The 22,199-nt window shown below is 41.0% G+C and overlaps 1 protein-coding gene across 1 annotated transcript in view; it reads left to right on the top strand.

Moving 5' to 3' along the window:
• ARMH3 (armadillo like helical domain containing 3) overlaps positions 1-22,199 on the top strand; it is a 111,255-nt gene that overhangs the window by 56,685 nt on the left and 32,371 nt on the right. Inside the window, exons 20-23 of the mRNA XM_075215893.1 lie at positions 1,724-1,812; positions 9,370-9,452; positions 11,101-11,227; positions 12,637-12,712. Of these exons, the coding sequence (XP_075071994.1) occupies positions 1,724-1,812; positions 9,370-9,452; positions 11,101-11,227; positions 12,637-12,712 (375 nt within the window). The remainder of the gene's footprint in view (positions 1-1,723; positions 1,813-9,369; positions 9,453-11,100; positions 11,228-12,636; positions 12,713-22,199) is intronic.

Genomic DNA, 22,199 nt, shown 5'->3' with positions numbered 1-22,199 from the left:
CCATTGTTCATTCATATAATGTATTACATGACCTTCGTTCCTGGCTGTGCTCTTTTAAATGTTCCACTGCCTAGAGCAACTTTTTCCGCCTCTAGTCAGCTGTAGAGGGCGCCAGAAATGTTCCGTGGAATGGAAAGGTTATAAAGTATTATTTTGCCCTATTACCTGTTCTCTTCTGTATCACATTGAAATATGCAAGGGTAACGACACAAACATTGTGAATTATTAAAGCTAATTATAGTAACCTTAGCATACACCTTCCAGCTAATTCCATTCTAATGAATGACTTCATTTTCCAAATGTGTTTCACCCATACGAGGCATGACAGGAACAAAAGAGCTATGTGCCGGGATCAGCTAGAGCGATTAAGAGCATTTGATCTCATAAATTATGTAATCCAACATCAACTCACGGAAATCTGTTTAGCAGATGGCAGCGATAGTCATTTATAAAGTCTTAATCTACTGCAACGTGCAATGATATATATACTGCAAGGCTTAGACTGTGCAGCTCAAATTGTACTAATATTCCTGTCTCTTAATTTCCATAACAAATATTTACTGTTGATGGACATCTACCAACAAAATGTAGGGTTTCCATTTAATATGTGATAAAACGTTGTAGTTTAGTTTCTTAGAATTGGAATATTCTGTTTAAAACATTTAGAAAAATTGTTACAAACTGTTATAAAGATCCACCATTATTCCTGTTGTTAGATATCATACACTTCCCCTCCACTTCTGCTGATCATTATAGTATTATCTTTCTGTCTACAGTCCGTCTTCTTAAAATAATTGTTCCTACAGTCACATAATCACCAGTATTTCACAGGTCTCTAATTTGACAAAGGGCATAAAACCCTTTCATTAAGATTTTTTTTAAATTTCTGCTGAATTAACAATAGGATTTGTGAGTGAATGCAAAGGATGTATTTTTGTTTTTTAAATTTGCAGCCTCTCCAGTAACAACTGGCTCCATGTCGGTTTAAGCTTTGAGCCTATTGGACATTTCTACATAGTGTGACCTTTCACCCTAGCATAGATGATACTATGTAACAATTACTACTGCTGATTAATTGATAAGATAATGAACTTAACAGACGTTTTATTTTTCGCATGTAAATAACAAATTAACCAACTGTTGGATGCTATTCTATATATAACCCTTGCGTTTGTGTGAGCAAAATTAAACATTTGTTTATTAATACTAAATAAATCTGTGACTCACGCCACATTCCTATTCCATGTCTGAAAGCCTCTTAGTGTGACAAATATGTCGCCTCAATCTGGAATGAGGAAGGCCCAATGTACCAATACTTTCTAGTTACGATGTGTCTCCGCAGACTGTTCCAGAGAGACGGCGTGTTGAATTGAATCTCCCCCTCAGTGCCTCAAAGGATATCTTTACCCTTATAGATTCCAAGCCAGGGCCATAAATGTCCATTCTAGCCAGAATCCTGCCATTAGGAAGAAAGATGGATAGGACACAGCTAAATTTAAACCGGTAACGTGTTTAAAGGCAGATCTTGCCTTTAAACACATTGCCGTTTTAAAATTAGCTGTCAAAGTCACCGAATATTGGCGAGTTGCAAGAAGCGGTGTTTAATACATTTACCCCCAAGAGTTAATATTTAGGACTATTACGTATTTGGTTTTAGTTTGTTGTTGTGAGTAGCACTGTAAGTATACCTGTGTTATAAGCGCACTGTGCTCCTCTCTGGCAGGCGTTGTATACAGATCGTGCACAAGCTCCTTTGTTACCAGAAGAAGTGCCGAGTGCGCCTGCACTACACCTGGAGAGAGCTGTGGTCAGGTATGTCCTTTTGTGTATTGTACATGGCAAACCCCTGAATTTATGTTCCCTGATTTTACACTTTTCCCAGAATTTAAACTTTTATCACGACCCCTTAATTCCCTGATTCTTTCCAATGACCTTTTCCAAATTTTACACCACAGAAATCAAACACCTATATCTTGTAATGTGATAATACTCTGCAGCAGTGGATCCCAAACTTTCTCCGTTCGAGACACCCTTAGGGTCTTCATAATTTTTTCAAGGCACCCCTAAGCCAAAATAAGTAGCAAGTAGTCGCCTTGCTTACCAATCTCACAGGCGCCACTAATTCCGCAGCGCTGTACAGAGAATTTATTCACATCAGTCCCTGCTCCATTGGAGCTTACAGTCTAAATTCCCTAACATACACACAGACCGAGAGATACTAAGGGCAATTTAATAGCAGCCAATTAACCTACCAATATGTTTTTGGAGTGTGGGAGGAAACCCACGCAAACACGGGGAGAACATACAAACTCCTCACAGATAAGGCCATAGTTGGGAATAGAACTCATGACCCCAGTGCTGTGAGACAGAAGTGCTAACCACTAAGCCACCGTGCTGCCCACAGATGTGTGTAACTGACTGATGTGTAATTCAGGTTTCAACAATGCAAAATGTATAAAATACTGTTGGTGGTACTGGATGTGTTTGCTCAGAGAAGGAGAGCTTTGTTTGTCTTCACAAGTTAATATTTTGATTTATTGTTTCACAGAAAATACACGTTGCATGTTGGAGAATTATTTATGCAAAATAATACATTGTAGTGAATTGATATGAAATGATCTTTTGCGTTATCTTCTTGATCTTTCTCTCATTTTACGCTTTCCCGGATTTTAAACCAGTTTTCACTGATACCTTGAAAAAGTATAAAATAGGGATTTGAATTTATTTTCTAGAATAAATTTGGGATAGATTTTGTTTAGAGGATAGATGCTGTTTGTCTTTTTGGAAGTAAAAATAAGTAGCATACATAAGTTGCATATATTTGCAAAGTTGAATTTACAGCAGTAGAAGCTGCACCATCTGCAGAAATAGCCAGGAAAGTTCTACAACACTACTGCCCAGCAGTGAAAATGTTCCCAGCAGTATCTGACCTATCGGTGGATATATCTTCATTTTATGGGTCGAATGTTTGATAATTTAAAATGTTCTTTTGATGCATCTTCACTTCAGTATAGATAACCTCCTAATTGTAATAACAAAGACATCCGCATGCAGCTAGTTACTAAATAAAAAAAAAAAGATAAAACGAATTATAGCTCTTAAGTTATTGTTAACCAAACAACAACTTGTATTGAGTTATGTAGCATTTGATAACCAAGTGATCTGGCACATGAATTTGTTAAGAACACAAAGGCAGAACATTATTAAATAGATTTTAATATGGCAAAATAGTCACAATGCGTAAGGTAACAAAAGAAGAATAATATGACATACATTGTTAAAATGCAAAACACAGTTTATTAAAATAAAAAGGAATAAAAACAGAAGCAGAAAACTCACTTAGTTTTGTGCAGCTAAACCTTGGAGAGGTTAGAAAAGTGGAACAAATGTCCAATATGAAATGGACTGCCAAAGAAATGACAATTATTGCTCACATACATGTTCATTCTTCAGCTCAGCCCTCCTATCCTTTGAGGTGTCTAGAAGAGGGCTGTGTGTTTGCATTTATAACTTCCACTGTACACACAATTCTGTGGGAATTCTTTAAAACTACATATCCCTTTACCTGTACAACCTAGAACATCTTCCAATCAACTGGTCACAAATTTACTCGCATACATATGAAACATGACAATATTGGGTATATTATTGGGAAACGATATGTTCTGATCATATATCTCCCTTAAGGAGTTGGTATTTAATTTTAGTCACCTATCTTCGCTGATTATACATGCATGCAGACAATGATGCCAATATGAATTATGAACATTTTTTCTTGGATGTACTCCATTTCCTATGTTAATATTTAGGACATGTTGGACTTTAGAGCTAGAATGCCATTTGGTAATAAACATCAGCTCCAAAGCTGTGACTCAGCCATCCAGTCCAGCTAACTATTCACACAGCCTGTTGACATCTTGCTAAGTGACAAGACTGACACCTTCACATATAACATCCATTTCAGATGAAGCTGGGAAAGAGGTATATTAATCCCATGAGTAAGCAATCATATATTTAGATTTTTCTTTGGTTAAGCCCTAATAGCATTAAGTGGTTAAAGATTTTGTGGTATCAGAGGACAAGTAGTTTTTTCCATGTTCTCCTTGGCTTGGGGCCTTCAAACCTAATTGTCCTTTTAATCAGTGGAGGAATGTCCACACTAATGTATGCACAGGGATTAAGCATAAAGCTCTGCGTTTCACCATGATTGCTGATGGAAAGAATTTAATGACTTAAATCCCTACTTATTTATAAAGCATTCCATATTATCTTACATTTCCTCATGAATTAACTAAGGTGTATAAATGAAGTTGACAGTGTCAAACGCCTTCATTGTGCCCATTGTTCTATTTATTCTGTGCACAATTATCGGATGTGGGCAGCCTCCCAGGCTGATTACACTGGATGATTTTGTTGTTTGAGCTGCAAAATCTCCATTCTATCCGCTCTGCCAACCCCGTCAGTCAGAATTTACCACTAATGACATTCATCTCAGACAATCAACCTCCCAATGCCATATGTTCTCTGCAGTAAAGTACTCTATCCAGCGCTTTCATTACTGCAACACAAACCATCTCCAGAATTAGTGTGAGCGTTGTCCGTAGCAGGGTCTCGGAAAACTGTGTGTATATACGTTGTTGTATCATCGTCACCATTTATTTATATAGCACCACTGATTCTGCAGCGATGTACAGAGAACTCGCGCACATCAGTCCCTGCCCCATTGGGGCTTACAGTCTAAATTCCCCAACATACAGACACACACAGACTAGGGTCAATTTGTTAGCAGCCAGTTAACCTACTAGTATGTTTTTGGAGTGTGGGGGGAAACCGGAGGAAACCCATGCAAACACGGGGAGAACATACAAACTCCTCACAGATAAGGCCATGGTCGGGAATTGAACTCATGATCCCAGGGCTGTAAGGCAGAAGTGCTAACCACTGAGCCACCATGCTGCCCTCAGATGTGTGTAACTGACTGTATAAAGTACTATACATGCAAAACAAATATATGTTTGCAATCTGTTGTCGCTTCGGTTACAGTGCGCTACAAATGCTGCAAGGACCTGCTGAATGCGCAGCATAGTGCATAATTCAATTTTGGTTTCACTCTCTGAAAAGCTGATTGGGGTAATGTACGAAGCAAATAGTCTTCTGCGCAGTGAAAACGCGGCTTCGTACCCCTCTGTGTGCCTTATTGGCGGAGGAGCAGATGTGGTCACAGGTAGAGGGGAGGAATTGGACGGAGCGAGGCCATCCTATGCAAAGTAGTAATACATTTTTCGATTTAAGGGAATCATCATCAAATTATTTTTATACCAAGCTAGAAAATATTTGATTTTCAGTCCCTGCGATACATAAATGATTGTTTTTCACTTGTAATGCCTAAATTCCATTTCACTTCGGCTCTTTGTAAAATCAACAACACTGTGGTTAGGATAAATAAGCAGAGATAAGAAGAGCACAGACTTCCATTTACCTTGAAACTGTTGTCTAGTAGCCTTACTGGGCTATACAAAATATAATTATAGTAAATATAGTAATGCATAAAATCATAATTTATGAATTATTGTAATACAAGGAATAACCTGTTTTCATTGATTTTGAGAGTAATCATTTAAATGTTTATTTTAGCGACAATATCTTGAAATATTCTATTTATACTTATTTATGCACTAAATAAGAAAAATGGCTTACAGTACAGTGAACTAGTATTTAATAAAACTGTCCCTAACAAAAATATTCACGTCAAGCATTCAGATCTCTTGTCTGTGTACAGCTCAATTGCAGAATGCGTGGCGGGACGTCCATCCAATGCAGCACTCCTGATGAAGCCTTGGTGATGAAATGCGTTGGTGTTGCTGAACATGAGCACATGAGGGGTTACTCCATCATAAGATTGTAACCTGGATTCACACTTCTTTATTCTAATCAGCACTAAGAGCTGCATTGGATGGATGCCCTCCCCTTTCCCACCGTTTGGTATAAATATTCCTGTGTAAGAGCAGATTTATTAAATAAAGGCTCTCACAATTGCGCACTCCGTCCCTTCTCCTGCAGATCTTGAGTCCATGGTAACAGTGGAAGTGTAGGGGCAGCTGCTAACCTGCATCTTTGGTCATAGTCCCCTTGGGGATTAAGTGCTAGAACGGGTTGAGTAATAACAGCGCAGGCATTGTGCTATTGACAAGATCATTACACGTTCACCTATGATAGATGTAGCACATGTAGCTCTGTTTGGTGCCTCTTGATAAGACGTTACCAGTTTGTGATAGCGGTTTTCATCCAGTCATTAATCCTGCCTGTCGGGGGAGAAAGGACGACACCTGTGACTTTCTAATTTTAGCTCTGCTGACTGCAGTGTCTCCTATTAATTACCAGACTACTACGCTCTTCACTTTTCTGGGAAGACATGTCTTTTACGTGGATACTGGATCAATAAGTGGGGCACGATTTATCCCAGATACTTAACTCAACTCCCTGAATACACACAGGAAAGATACATTGTCCTGCAGAGACACAACAAAGATCAGCAGTACAGACATAACTATAGTTATAGCGAAGCATTACTTCACTTGCCTTTGTTTATTCAGCATTTATAGGATTCTGACTAATAAAACTAGGCAGCAGCTCATAGTGAGGGATAAGAGGGAAGATTTAGGTGCCGTTTACTGTACGTCGCTGGTAGGGTCAATTTATCAAGCCACGATCTTGTACATTAGACACACAATGGCTGTGGAGTTAGACCAGTGTTGGTGTAATGGATGCATAGTGTAAAAGCCACGTGGTGCAGTTGTGAGCAGTCACCTGGTCCACTGTAGCAGCTAAAGGTAAATTGAGTTTTCCCTCACAGTGGCAGCACGGTGGCTCAGTGGTTAGCACTTCTGCCTCACAGCACTGGGTTCATGAGTTCAATTCCCGACCATGGCCTTATCTGTGAGGAGTTTGTATGCTCTCCCCGTATTTGCGTGGGTTTCCTCCAGGTGCTCCGGTTTCCTCCCACACTCCAAAAACATACTGGCTGCTAACAAATTGACCCTAGTCTGTCTGTGTTAGGGAATTTAGACTGTAAGCCCCAATGGGACAGGGACTGATGTGAGTGAGTTCTCTGTACAGCGCTGCGGAATTAGTGGCGCTATATAAATAGATGATGATCCCTCTCGCTGGGCTGATTTACGTGGTGGGACCCACAGAGTGCATAGATCTTTAAGCTGGAATTGGGGCTCTATGTGCTGGTTTCTGAGCAATATAACATGCTGATCATCACCCATGGTATTGTCTGATTCCCATGTCACACTATATATTTATTTTCCATATGCACAACACGCTAGATTTTTGGTTACATTAGTGTTACATGTGTTGCCCCAGCCCCATGTTAGAGCACTTCAATGGGACACTTTCCAATGATTGATGTACTTTGCCTAATGTGATTATTACATTGTGATAGACTGTAGTGCAGACGCTTGTTCTTACTTCTCCAGTTTGTTGCAGTTATGAACTAGTGTATTTAGAATAGTATCTTGTTCTGAAAGTGAGGCAAAGAAATTGCGCACACAAACATTGTGCGCTTAGTCCTTCCAGCCCAGCAACCTGCACAGGACTAGCAGTCTGTGCCGACCGTTATGTGGGACGTGTAACAGACAAGGGTCATATTGCTGAGCTATCAAACCTGATTCACTTGTGATTTACTGAGAGTCTTCGCTCCTATTGCAGTTGTTTTTGTGCTCTGTTATGTCTGTGTGTAACCACATGCAGAGATTAATTCATAAATGTGGTTTTGATCTTTTCACTCTACCCCATCGCCTCCGTAAAAATAGATTCTAGGGGGTAAATGCATTAAGCAGCGTTTCTAGCAAAATCACAGATGTACGACGACTTTGTCGGCATAATTTGAAACAGCAATGGGTTTAAAGTCGAGTTTTAAGGGCCCAGAACAAATGGCGCATTGACGCTCGATGACCCAAAACAATGGTGCATTGACGCTCGATGACTCAAAACAATGGCGCATTGATTTTGTAAGCTCTTACGGGCAGGGTCCTCTTACCTCCTGTCTCTGTACCATTTATTCTCCTCTACTGTCACTATACTAGCTATGCTTGGAGCTATTGGAGTCTTGAATTTACTTGTTTTTTTGTTATGTACTGTTTTACCTCGTTTTGTCAACTGTTTGTATTCTGTAAGGTGCTGTGGAAATTTAGTGGCACCTTGTAAATAAAAGGTAATAATAATTGATGCTTGACTGCCCAAAACAATGGCGCATTGAGGTTCTATGACCCTCGATGACCCAAAACAATGGCGCATTGAACCCTCGATGACCTAGGGCAATGGCGCATTGAACCCTCGATGACCTAGGGCAATGGCGCATTGACCCTCGATGACCCAGGGCAATGGCGCATTGACCCTCGATGACCCAGGGCAACGGCGCATTGACCCTCGACCCAAAACAATGGTGCATTGACCTTCAATGACCCAAAGCAATGGTCCATTGACCTTCAATGACCCAAAGCAATGGTGCATTGACTCTCGATGACCCAGGACAATGGCATATTGACACCTATAAAGGTTGAGCATTGTAGAACTAGATTTGTGCAAACACAAATGCAGGGCATTTGTCATGTGTTTCCAGTAATGAAAGTAGAATCCAAAGGAACACCTGACAACACTTAGCCATCACATATAATAGTCCTCCAGGAGTCTGCTCCTTTAATTGCTTTATTCCTCATTGCTGGTACAGCAGCCTCGTCCTGGATGTGTGGGATCATTTGCTTCTAAGTAACCGTTGTCTCGGAGGAACTGTGTGTGTTCAATTAAGGTTCTACTCTTCTACTAAGGTCAGATATAACACCACTATATATGCAAACCCTAATGCAGATCTGTACAATAAAAGCATTGCCATTATCTGCTCATCCTCTCGCCGTGCTCCGAGGCCTCCTGCTGTCCTGCCGTCTCCTGATCTCCATTTTGTCGTAGACGCAAGCACAGAACTACATGTTCACTTATTACCTCCTCAGTGACATTACAAGCTTTCTTAATAAATAACTGTATGAATGCTGCTAGAAGATTACTACCTTGTGTCTTTATTGAAAATGTTAGTCTAGGGAAAGCTTTGCTCAGAAAAGGTCACACAGGCCCCAGTGTCTGAATACCGAGTCTAGAAATCCATTTCCAATGTAATATTTATAGGAGATATTTCAATATAATGCCTCCACTCCGAAGCAGCCGCACAGGTTCGTAGAGCGACCTAGAAGCCCCGTGTGGTGATTACTTTCCAGCAATTGCTTCACATCAACCCCCCACTTTGCCTGCACTGTATTACATTGTATTGTTCTGTATTGCTTCAAATATGTCTCTTTTTTTTTTTTTTTTCAGCACTGATAAATTTGTTGAAATTCCTCATGTCTTACGAGACTGTTCTACTATCAAAGCACAACATTTTTACCTTGGCTCTAATGGTACGTATAACGAACATGTATATAATATAATATATAATATACCCGCGGCCTTCAATGTTCAGTCGCTTTGCAGACTGGACACCAGAACGCAGCTTATCCATTTATGGACATGAGCGGCTGTGAGGCATTTATTCCATGACCATATATATATCAACTTGTACCTCTTTGGGATCAAACACCCTTCTGCCTCTTTAATTCCAAATTGTCCCCCTTTTTTTTTTTTTTTTTAATATACATAGATGTATAAATGTAATATAAATAAGTTTTTCCAGTTCTCTTGAAGGACCACTAAACTCCCAACACCGGCATATGTGCAGCATGAAATACATTGTTAATTTGCCACTAATCATATATGTCCTCACACATATAGAAAATAGGGACACCCCCATCTCGCCCGAAGTTTCAGTGTAAGCTGTGGCTTCCGTCACAGGTCTCTGTACTGGATAACCGAGTCCGACATAACGCTATAATAGAGGTCTAGGGCCCTGTGACATCGCTATAGGGAGAATTTCATTAGCGGGAGGGGGGTGGTTTCCAGTCTTGGCCATGTTTAATAATGAGGGCTCCCCTAAAGGTGGACGTGTCTTTAACCGTCTCTTTATTGACTGTATGAAATATTGAGAGAGATTGGGGACATTGTATAAATTTTGGTACTTAGGAAAACTGGTGCACAGGTGTGTTTTGAACAAAAAAAATTGGCATAAACTATAATAATAATGAAATGTTTGCTTTATTTACCAAAAAAATGAAAACTGTAGATTGCAGCATTTCCTTTTTGTTGTTGTTATTTCTGCACTAATTTTCATAGCTGTTTGCACTATAATAAACACATACATTTCTAGTAGCCTAAAGAGCGTTGGCTTATGACCATTTATTTATATAGCGCCACTGATTACGCAGCGCTGTACAGACATTACTCATGCCCCATTGGAGCTTATAGTCTAAATTCCTTAACACACACACACACACACTATGATCAATTTTGATAGCAGCCAATTAACCTACCAGTATGTTTTTGGAGTGTGGGAGGAAACTGGAGCACCCGGAGGTCACCGTGAGCCACCGTGGTCCTTTCCTGTACACCAGTTGTCATCAATGGGCTTCAGCACAGTGTTTTCTGTACTTCTCCTCTCTGCGCGGTAACATCCCAGTATTTGGCATTTTTATCGCACTTCTCTGGCGGTAGTACTGTGCCTTTCTTCTTCATGCTGTGCACTATACACTCCCTCTGCTGCCATCGTTATTCCCAGTCATCCAGCAGAAATACTGTTCATATTCTACATTAATACTGTTCATGTCTGGTTTGTTTTTGTTTTGTTTGCTCAACAGAATCAGCCAAAATATGTGTTGTTTTAAAATATTGCCACGATTGTACGATGGAGGTGTAATCCTCAGTAGTACCTGTTTTTCTGTGTATAATGACAGCTGCATATAACCATTTCTGGATATTTTATATTATACCTTAGTTGTCATAGCGACAACGCATAGTGAATAAGTGGGTGTGGCATGGTGAAAAGGGGGTGGGGTCTAAACGGTGCGAGGCGGGATTTTAGTCACAAATGCAGACGTTCCTAGTTGCACCTCTGTGTCACAGTTTCCTATGGTATTGCTTTGTTCTTTATTTTGTTCTCTATTTGTCATTTAATAGGTAGTCAATTTGTTTAATATGTTCATCACGTATGGAGACACCTTCCTCCCGACCCCAAGCAGTTACGATGAGTTATACTATGAAATCATCCGTATGCATCAGATTTTTGACAATCTTTACTCTATGGGTAAGAAACCAGCATTACGTGTGTAATGTACAGCTCAACCTGTAACTACTTTATAACTGCCCCCATCACCTGCGCACGGTGGACGCAGCCATTTTGTGGATTAACAAACTTAAAATTGCCGCCTATAAAGTAAGAACAGGCGACTCCACTGAGTGATTTCATTTCAATGTTTATGACGCATGAGCATAATTCATGCAATAAATAGGTATTTTCTTAAATGGTGTGGACAGATGTTCATGTGACACTGAGCTCATGTGATCATTCAGAGCCAATCTACTGCCAGCTGGCATTTTGATGATGTCACGGAAAGCTTCTCAGCACTGTGCGCCAGTGTATAGGATGTTCGCGCTCCTATTAACAGAGCTCCCAACTCTCCCAATTTAAGCAGGAGAGTCCTAATTTTTGCAGACTGTCCCGCTAGTCAGGACACTTGTTCAGACTGCCTAAATGTCGGCTGGTATGCCGTGCCAGCGCTGCTCTGAATGGGTGCCTCACCGCAAGGCATGGGTGCATTTAGGGGAGCAGAGTTGCTTAGCGATTGACAACCTGGTGCTACCATGCCAACAACATGGTGCTGTGACGCCCCCCTTTTTGAAGGAGGCGTATCCATGTCCCGATTCACAGAGATCCCAAGTCAGAAGATGTGCATTCACACTGACTAATATTGCTATTGCTGCTTCACACTGGCTGGTAAAAATGTGAATATATAAGAACCTACGCAGTAAATATATCATGTTTGTTTATGTGTTGTCTGTGCAGTTTGCACTGTCACCTACACACAACTATACGATATCTGCACAAATAACCTTCATCTCCTGACACTTGTTTTCAATGTATAATTTGCACTAGCTCAAAGAATGCTGGTGTGTGATTTACATCTATTGCTGTAGACCAGCGTTCATGAACATCCTCGATATCCTGTTTACATCCGTGAGGTTTACAGCAACTTACAAGAGAATGTTGTGCTCGCTGGACAGTCACATGTCTGAGCAGACCGATAAAACGCGATGTATAGAATCCAGTTTATTTTCTCATTGTGACAGTCACATGACCTAGTCCTCGGCTTGTCAGAAATCCCTGTCGCTATAGCAACCGCAGCGCAGCCTGAAGTAACTTTGCATTGATCAGCAAATATACTGTATCTTTACTGTCCTATAACCATGGCAACATCTGTCTCTGCGTGAAATGTGCACTTTTTGTGGTTTATATAGAATTGAATAGACCTTAGTGTGCGGGAAGACACTTTTATGTTAACGAGCATCACAATCTAGTCTGTTGTAACTCATCAATGTTTTGTATTAGTTGTTTGCATTAAGCACTTTTGTAAAACACATGCTTTGTGTATAACTTCTTTTAGATCTTCTTTTTTCTTTAGTATAACAATTCTTTTAATTTTTTTTTCCTGGTAGTGCTTCGCCTTTCTACCAATGCGGGACAGTGGAAAGAGCCTGCCAGTAAAGTGACCCATGCATTGGTCAATATCAGGTAAGGTACTTCTTGTTTGTGCGATTGCATCTGATAGAGTAACCACAGTTTTGATTACCCTGTCGGATCAATTTATTAACCCTTTCAGAGCTAAAGGCGAGTGGGACTTGTTATCTACATATACCGATAAAGTGCTTGGTCTCGCTCATCCTTAGCACTCATGGGGGTATATTTACTAAACTGCAGATTCTAGCTATCATTTATTTAGTACATTCTACAAAATGACAGCTAGAATCTGATTGGTTGCTATAGGCAACATCTGTCAGTTTAGTAAATATACCCCATGAAGTTCAAAGATCTAAAAATAATAATTACCCTTCCCCCACCGGTATTTCTTGTTTGTGGGAGCCGGGAAAAGAGTCCACTAATGATGACGCCATTGACCACCCAGCACTCGGCCCTACACCACAGGACAAACCTGAAGAGCCAGGGGATAGGGCTTTAAAGATGTCCAGTATCTCTTATTTTGGTGACCAAAGAAGCCAGACCCCTCACCCCTTAAAAATGAATAAGTCCAGGGATGGGGAAAGAGGGCACTGCTCCGAAACTCAGATCCCCCCCATCCTGGCTTCAATAAACTCAGGGATTCCTTTATTTGGAAGAGTAGTCCCCTTTTTCAAATGATGTGGCCACAAAGTAGTTATTGTTTGGTGATTACGTGTAATAACCTCCTACACTACAGAAAACATTAAGGAGTCAAGGGATTGGGGTGTTGTTATGCCAAGATCTCCTCCATCCAGTCTACAAGAAACTATGGGGACCCCTTACTTGAAAGAGGATAGTCCGATCTTTCAATTTATCTGCCCTTTAGTAGTTATTGTCTGGTGAACCAGACCATAAAACCCTACATTAATTATAGAAAGTGCTCAGAAGTCCAGAGATGGGGTTGGAGGTTATAATGGTCACTTCCCATTCTATCTTGGCTTCAATAAAATCAGTGGTATCTTCATTGATGCTGTAAGTTGTCTAGATTTCAAAATGATGTGGGTTGATGAGCTACCTTATTACTTCATCCAAGACCGTGCAAACTAGAAAAAATGCATTCTCATTTTTAAGTGCAGATTTTATTATAAAAACCTATGTGTAGAATCCTACTTTTTGCAGTTTTGGACAGGTGGAACTAGAAGAACCACAAAGTATTTCTTGTAAACAGTGACATTTGAAGTAACGGTGTTAGCTTACAGTATTATAGAGCGAATTTGGGCAACCAGAATTAAATACACCAGAAATCTAATGGCAAGTGACAAAGAAAGTAAGCATCACTGAATCAATTTGCTAAAATAATCTATGCACCTTTTCCTTTTCCCTGTAGTTGGAGGAGCGGTCTTTGTGACCTGTCATTTGTTTTTTAAATGCTTGTGGGATATTGCATACTCACGTGTCAGTATATGTTAATGACAAAGGTTTAATCACAGAAAGAGGCAGTGACAACATAATCCTATTCTGTAATCTGTTATTTACATTATCTGTGGTGTTGTGTATACATATGTAACAAACAGCGGAAATACCTGAATATAGGTGTGTTTAGCGGTGAAGATAGAGCGATTGCTGCTGGTAAACGTATCGTCTTCTGCCCTGACACACATTGGTTACACTTCCCTCATTGTAATGTACAGTCACACACCTCCGCTTAAACGATTTTCCTTTTCTTCTGAAGTCAAACTTTGCAATAAAAGATGAACCAATAGATTTTCCCAGCTGCTGATTGTTCACACTGAAGCATATATTCATCATTCCCCCAGAACAGGATAATGCAATAAATATCTCCGCTGGTCCAGCAGCTAATGGGAAGTCGATTTTGCAGATAAATTGTCTGTGTATCTCTATGACAGATCACTCCGCTCATATTGACCAAATCTTCCTTAGTTCATACTTTTCGCAGCCATGGTTCAGGAGCACTACAGGGAGGAGAGAGGTCTGCTCCTAATTACAGTAATATTGAACAATTAGGATACTAATGATATGCTAACCTCATTTACATGTATTTTATTTTTAATTTAGACGTGATTATGTGTGTTCTGGCCACTGAATCCAAGAACAGTGTGTAACGAGGAACTACACCTTTCCCACGCAGACATTGGAGGTGTTTACTGGCTATTGGGGATATTTTAATTAAGGGGCAATTAAGCATGACCTGTTCTAATACTGGTCTTCATCGTTATAGAACCTGGACAGTAGAGGTCATAAATGATCAAAGTCATCTCCTGTGTCAGGTTTTCAAACAAATAAAATACTAACGCCAGCCATAACCTAATAATCTTAATTGTGACCCTTACTTAACCCTAACATTAACCTAAGTGCTAAATCTGACCATACTTGACATCAGCCCAACTCCTTGGGGTAACCCTGGCTCAAGATTGAGTTCTAATCTTGTCTCCCCAAATTCCAAACACGTCAGAAAGCCTCTCACAATGTGTGTTCTGAAAGTGCTTTGTACACTCAATTCTGAGGTACAGTTACAGGTAACCCCCTTTGTGTTGAGCCACAGATTCCACTAATCTGGCGCTGGGCAAAATGATCAGATCTCATGGACTCCACGTTCTCCCTACCTTGTCTATGTGAATCAACATGGCTTTCTGTCCTGCCAGATCTGATCCCATTGGATTATGTGGGAAAGGACTGCACTCTGAGGTTTAACAGATCCACATTAAGCGGTATATTTACTAAACTGCGGGTTTGAAAAAGTGGAGATGTTGCCTATAGCAACCAACCAGATTCTAGCTGTCCTTTTGTAGACTGTACTAAATAACTGAAAGCTAGGATCTGATTTTCCAAACCCTCAGTTTAGTAAATCTAGCCCTAAGAGTTTTATCAAGGATACATCACAGTTAAGAAAGACTGTCTCTACTACAAGCAGCAATATCCTTGCCTTGAACGTTACTCCTGAAACCAAAGTGTCTGTCTTCTTGGAATGTGCCAATCAAGCTGGCAAGACTCTGCTCCTCATAGCAGTGACTGATCTCAGGGGGCATCTCTGCATAGGGAAAGCTTATTAAAGTTTTATTGTAGCTGACTGATGGGACCCGGGAAGGTTAATCTTTTTATACAAGACAAGTTTTCTCCGGAGGTTTCTGGCACATAGTCGGTTCTTTGATATTTTTATTCTGCATACACGTTGCAGTAAGTGTATGGATTATACTGAAAGATTTCTGCACTGCTTATAACAGTATGGATATGTGTAAGAGGGATTGTAGACATCACATTAATGTAGTATGGACATCGTTATATCCTAGCCCCCACCAATGTGCCCAATACGCTACTTTTCTTGCCAATATCTGCTAGTGGTGTCGCAGGTGCAAACTACTAAATACTATAGGTCTGATTCATTCAGACTTGTATCTTGCGCAGAACCGCTCTGTGCATTCCCAGAACCGGACCGTACACCAATTAATGCAGCCCCGTCTCCGAGCACAAAGAACACTGACTACAGCAGTGCTCTCCCCAGCACCTAGTTCTCGGTGCTCCACCAGGCTGTTTTTCTTGCCAACTGGTTCTTGGAGATCCACAGAGTCCTATTACAATAAAATAAACCATTGTTTCTCCTATTAGAACAGACACTATGTGAGCACTACAGCCAGCAGTGTGTGTTAGACCACTGACCACCAGTCTACCCAGTCCTGGCAGGTGTGGGCAATAACATCCAACATTTTTCATTATTATTGCAAAGTATTACAATTGCCCCCACCCGGCTGCTTCTTAATGCCACCCGGCTGGCAAAGTTTTCTGGATTGAACCCTGTACAGCATACGATTTCGGGGAGTGAACGAGGCAGGGAAGAGGTGTTTTGCCATAGTCAGTTTACAGTAAGGGTGCGCTGAACTCAAGCTCACGCAGCCACGTCTGAATCCAGCTCTGGGCATCGCAAAGTTACTAGTTATCTGCAGTAACAGCGGTAGTCTTAGTCCTGAGTTCTAGTGATGACAGTCTTGCATGCTGTAATGTGTGTTTGCAATCATGAACAACTGTAAAAATGTTTTTTTTTTTTTTTAATGTTTCGTAGACATTAAGATCATCTTAATAAATGTATTTTTTTTCATTAATGCATTTATTATTGATTGGTGACATTAATTCTATAGATTTTCTTTACTGAGCGTTTTTTTAGTGAATTTATACTCCACATAGGCTTTGTACGTGTCCTGCAGTGTCTTGTGTAGTACAACACAGAGACGGTTTACATGTGTTTTAAAACAATCGCTCAGTTTGGATACCTTGAAGAATCGGGCCCTATGTGAGTGTGGATGAGGCCGTGTCCTGTTCCCTTTCACAGGGGATCGATGCGCTGGTGTTGAGGCTGGTCCTCTACCGTCCTGGGTGGTACAGTGAAGGGGATGCAGCATGGAGCCATTAGCAGTAGCAGGAGAATTACTGCCCCAGGGGTCTGGCTGCCAAGCTTCTGGAAGGGGTGCTAGACTCCGGAGCATGTCTGCTGGAAGATACTTTGGGTAGGAGACTTAGTGGTGCCAGGGTGGCTAAGTGGCTGAGCCCCCCTCTGCCCAGCGTATAGAGGGAGAAAGCAGCCTCTCTCCGGAGCAGAGTATAATGTTAAAAGTGTGAACCAGGGTAAGACGGATTCATCTACAAGATAATTGGATCAACCTGTACTGGTCAACGTGACGTTGCTGGATCCTGTGACCTCCAGATAGTCCTAGCCCTCTAAACCATCCCCGACTGTCCTGTGCCAACGCTTGGACTGTTACCCGTCAGTCTTGATCCAAGTCAGTGGTCAGGAGGAACCAGCCACAGTGAGGAGGTGCTGCAGCAGCTGTATCCACCACCCAGGAGTAAGCGGCTCCAGGTGTCGGTGACTGCCCCTGATGGTGGCAGTGACTACTCTCCTACTACTGGGGGCATCACTGTGGTGTGTAGTTGACCATTACAGTTGGTGGCCGAGTAGCCCCAGTGTGAGTGGTCAGTAAGCAGCAGGTTACTGATGGTGAGAGGAACACCAAGGTAAAGCTGTAAACCCCCTCCCCAGACAAGGTGGCACAATGAGCCCAACCTGGCACAAAATGCTACTATGGAAACTTCAACTGTGGTGACAAATGGCAGCAACAGAAATGATCAAGTGTCGATTTCAGGCAGTTGTCAGTTATTTAGAGCAGGTTGTGGTTCCCAACGTAATAGTTTCTAGTTGGGCAGGATGATTTTTGTCACTTTTAAGCAGAGTTACACTTTAATTGATTCCATCATTTCCTGCCTGGTTTTCCTGAGCATGACAGGATCACTCAGCTGGTCTGCAGGTAGGTGACTTAGCACATAGTCCTCACTGGTGGCTGATTTGTAAATCTTGTCAAGTGTCAGAATCAGTCAATGAAGTTGTTCACTGAGCTATGTTGTAACATTATTGAATGCTTCTAGTCTCTAGGAATCTGCACATAACTATGTAATTAAAGCGCATTCATTCGAGCTTCATGTGCTCAGACTGATTTCAGAAATAAAGTGAGCTTTAGGGACGGAATATAAAGTTACAAGGATGAATTTCTTCGGGAACTGAGAGAACCAATGTTTGAATTATATCTTCATCACTTTTCATGGTGATGGTTTCGGGGGGTAATGGGTACTTGCTGCCTATGCAGATTGCATCTAAAGTTCGTTCTCGGATTCATTTTGTTTTAGAATAAATATATATATACTCTATGGCCAAAAATGCTATTTTTACTCAAGTTTTATTGTGGTGTTTGTTGTATTTGCTTACTAGGTTAGTGGGTTTTTTTTTGGTAGAATTTGAAGCTGGCAGGATTATTGGGAATCGGGAGCAGTCTCTCCTTTCTAGAAGGTCATAGCTGCTCTGTTTACTCAGAAAAGAATTTTTGGTAATTCCCTACACACTGACGTATTTCCTTGAAAGTCCCTCTCACATGTTAAATAACTAATGCTGCTTTTACAGAAATTTGCCCATTTTCAGGCAAGCACATGGATTGGCTGCCAGCCTGGCAAAGGTTTCCGCCAGCCAATGGGAGGAGCGCATTAAGAGTTTTCTTTGCAGACTTTTCAAAACTATGTAAGAAACCAGATTATGTTTTGTGGGAATAGATTTAATTGAGATAAAGGAATGGAGAAGCCGCTGGTACAGATTCCTCTCCTTTTGGGCGTCCTAACAGCCTTTTTCTCACCGCAAAAGATACTTGGAATGAGATGCATCTTGTACCTTCCAGATGCCGGGAAGGACTTTGACCAATGGAACAAAAACCTAGAAAAACACACAAGTGACCCGTGAGTCCTGATGCCTCCTCACTCATAACTAATTTAGGGCATAAGAGAGGATATACAAAGGGGTTTAATGAAGTGCTAGTAGTTTAGTCTTTTGACATTTCCATTATGTGCATTTTCCAGAGTATCCGCTAACCCATAAGATTTTATGGGGGGGTTTCCCAAGACTAGGAGGGGCTGTGTACCTAGAAATATGGACAGAAGAATCATTGCTGGTCTGCAGATGTTATGGTATCTCACTTATTTGTCCTGTTTACTCTTAGCAGCAGTGTAGGCAATAACAGACTGTCTTTTACCTAGGCAGGACTACATATATAGAGTTCTCAGTAAATATTTCCATACAATGTTTTTTCTTTCAGTAGTTACAAAGCACTGTAGGACCTACTTAAGTTCATCAGGGCAGGAACAGTAGGTATTCAATAAGACACATGCACAGTGATTACATTCTACTTAATCAAGTCTTATCCTATAAGATAAGGTTGTGATTGTGTATAATGAACCCAAACACTGTACAATGATTGGTCAGATGGGTCAAAAAAAGACCAAGTTGTCCAACCAAATCACACGATAGGTGCCCCACTCTCCTCATTTAAGTTCAAGAGAAACATTGAGTGCATTTGTATTGTCGGAGCAATCCATTATTATAATAGTGTTTGAAGATCATCTGTTTTGTAGAGGGCTTGTAATGGACTACAACATGGCTTTCAGTGGGAGTAAAGTATTACACACCAGCGAATGTCTTGTAGTTCTGCAGATAGTTTTGACACTTCAGCATCAGAGTGTAAGGCTGGTGTCACATGATTGTTGGGCTTCTCCATGCGGAAGGGACAACGTTCAGAAGAGCTGAATTGCTGCCGTTGTAGCAGGTTGAAGTGATGTGAAAACGGTCCTCATCTATCACATAACAAAGCTTTCACACTGCGGGCCCTGCACACAGCTTCAGATCTGGATTGCTCTCGAGTAGCACTGTAATTCATCAACATGGCAGCAATTCAGGTCCTTTTAAGCCCTTCAAGTGGCCCGTTCCCCTATGAAGCATGTTAATAAATGGACAGACATCACCCTGGCTAAGGTCATTCTCTCTGAGAGACATCACCCTGGCTAAGGTCATTCTCTCTGAGAGACATCACCCTGGCTAAGGTCATTCTCTCTCGGAGAGAGACCACCCTGGCCAAGATCCATTCTCTCTCGGAGAGAGACCACCCTGGCCAAGATCCATTCTCTCTCGGAGAGAGACCACCCTGGCCAAGATCCATTCTCTCTCGGAGAGAGACCACCCTGGCCAAGATCCATTCTCTCTCGGAGAGAGACCACCCTGGCCAAGATCCATTCTCTCTCGGAGAGAGACCACCCTGGCCAAGATCCATTCTCTCTCGGTGAGACACCACCCTGGCTAAGGTGATTCTCTCTTGGAGAAACACCACCCTGGCTAAGATCCATTTTCTGTTGGAGAGACATCACCATTTGCTTCAAGCAGAGAACACACAGTCCGGTCCACGGGCTGATCTCGATGCTTGATGGTATCAGTTTGCAATTTGGTCTCACATCACTGGGGCAGTAAATATTGTCAGAAGATGACGGCTTACAAGCTAATAGCAGATGTCTTCCGATCACATTTACCAACATGCCCGGTAAGGAGCCAATCGATTTTGATAGGAAATAGTCATTTTCGGGCCCACACAGCATTAGACATTGATTCCATTCCCCGTTACCAGCATCTTTAGATTGTGAACAGGTAACATTGTTGTTTTGTTGTCCAGGCTTGAAAAATCGGTCAATAGAGGAGCACAATGTCTGAGTGCAGGGATTTGGGCTATATTAAAGTGCGCCCATTACCTGCAGACAGGGGAAGCAACCACTTTAGTAGCTGAGCCAGTGTTTTTAGACTGCAGTCTATCCATTCACTAGGACCCAGTGCTGTCACTGAGACACGGGAACAAAATGGCTGCCTACACGGTGCGGTGCGATGGATGCATTGTAATCAGTGAGGAGATGACAGAAAGCAACAACATTTCTTAAATGCCATGGGCATTGCTGCCTGTACGTCAAACTGAAAACCTCATTACTGTATGCTAAGCAGAAATTATATCCGATCCATCATCACTTGTCCTTTCAGTGCTGTGTTCTTCTACAAATCTTGTATTTCTCTATGCATTTGTATTTCCATATATTATTCTGCCAAACGAATGTAAGAAGATAACGTTTAGCCCATGAAGTCAGATATTTCCATTTCTATCTCATTTTAATACTTGTAAGTCATTAGCAATTGTAATGGGATTCAGGGTACAATTCCCATTTAATGATGTTTCTTTTTTAGCTGTTGTGGACTGGCTGTTTAATGAAAGGTTCTAATTTGAAAATGAGTAGACTGTCAATCTTCATTCCATTGTCCTGTGTTTCTGCAGTTTGAGATAATTATTTTGAATATATATGTGGGTGTGTTTAAAGTATAGAATCTATTAATCCGAAATGCTTCGGAGCTGACGTATTTCAGATAAGGTGGGTTTTACCTAATTTCCAGCACCGCGTCTAAAATCTACTAAATTAGGTTTGCCATCTTTACCCACAATGCACCTCCTGCTCATTACATTGTTGTGATCGTATCTGGTTTTTGGAACTTTCTGGATAAGTGGTGTCTGTATAACTATATTCTGCATATGGCAAATACCACTAAATACCACATTGTACCTTTTCAACGCAACACTTACGTTTTAGAAGGCAGTGGTGGAAATGATCCCGCACCAGTCTCCCTATCTTTAATGTGCTTTTCAAATATTAGTTGACGAAAAGAACATAAACCTCATACATCTAGCTGGTTTTTGTTTGTTTATATCATAGTACAATTTTTTTATTGTTGCTGTTTGAAAGAATTCTACGGAGAGTCAGTGTGTCTACGATTGTGAACGTTCAGGCGTTTCTGTTTTGTTAACCTCTTTTAAAGCCACTAATATCCTGGATTTGGTAGATTGTAAAACTCTATACACAGAAATCCCCTTGTTAAAGGCCAAAATCCTGATTACAAACCACTCGGATGTGTCTGCTGTAATTGTAACATGCATTAAGTTCCATTCAATCAATTTATGTAAAATATGTAAATAAAGTTGATAGTGGCCTTTAAATAACCTGATTAGAATTTTGTTTTGTTTTTTAAAATAATGCGTTTCATTTTCCCCACATGGGAAATGGGGAACACACGTTCACAGTGTGAATTTTTGTTTTATTTAATTTACATGTCGTTTTTAAATAGCCAACAGGAGAGAATAGTATGTTATGTGAG

This window comes from Mixophyes fleayi, chromosome 6, assembly GCF_038048845.1.
Source record: "Mixophyes fleayi isolate aMixFle1 chromosome 6, aMixFle1.hap1, whole genome shotgun sequence".
Taxonomy (NCBI): Eukaryota; Metazoa; Chordata; class Amphibia; order Anura; family Limnodynastidae; genus Mixophyes; species Mixophyes fleayi.
The sequence above is the reverse complement of the archived record's forward strand: the minus strand, read 5'-3'. Positions and strand labels throughout refer to the sequence as shown.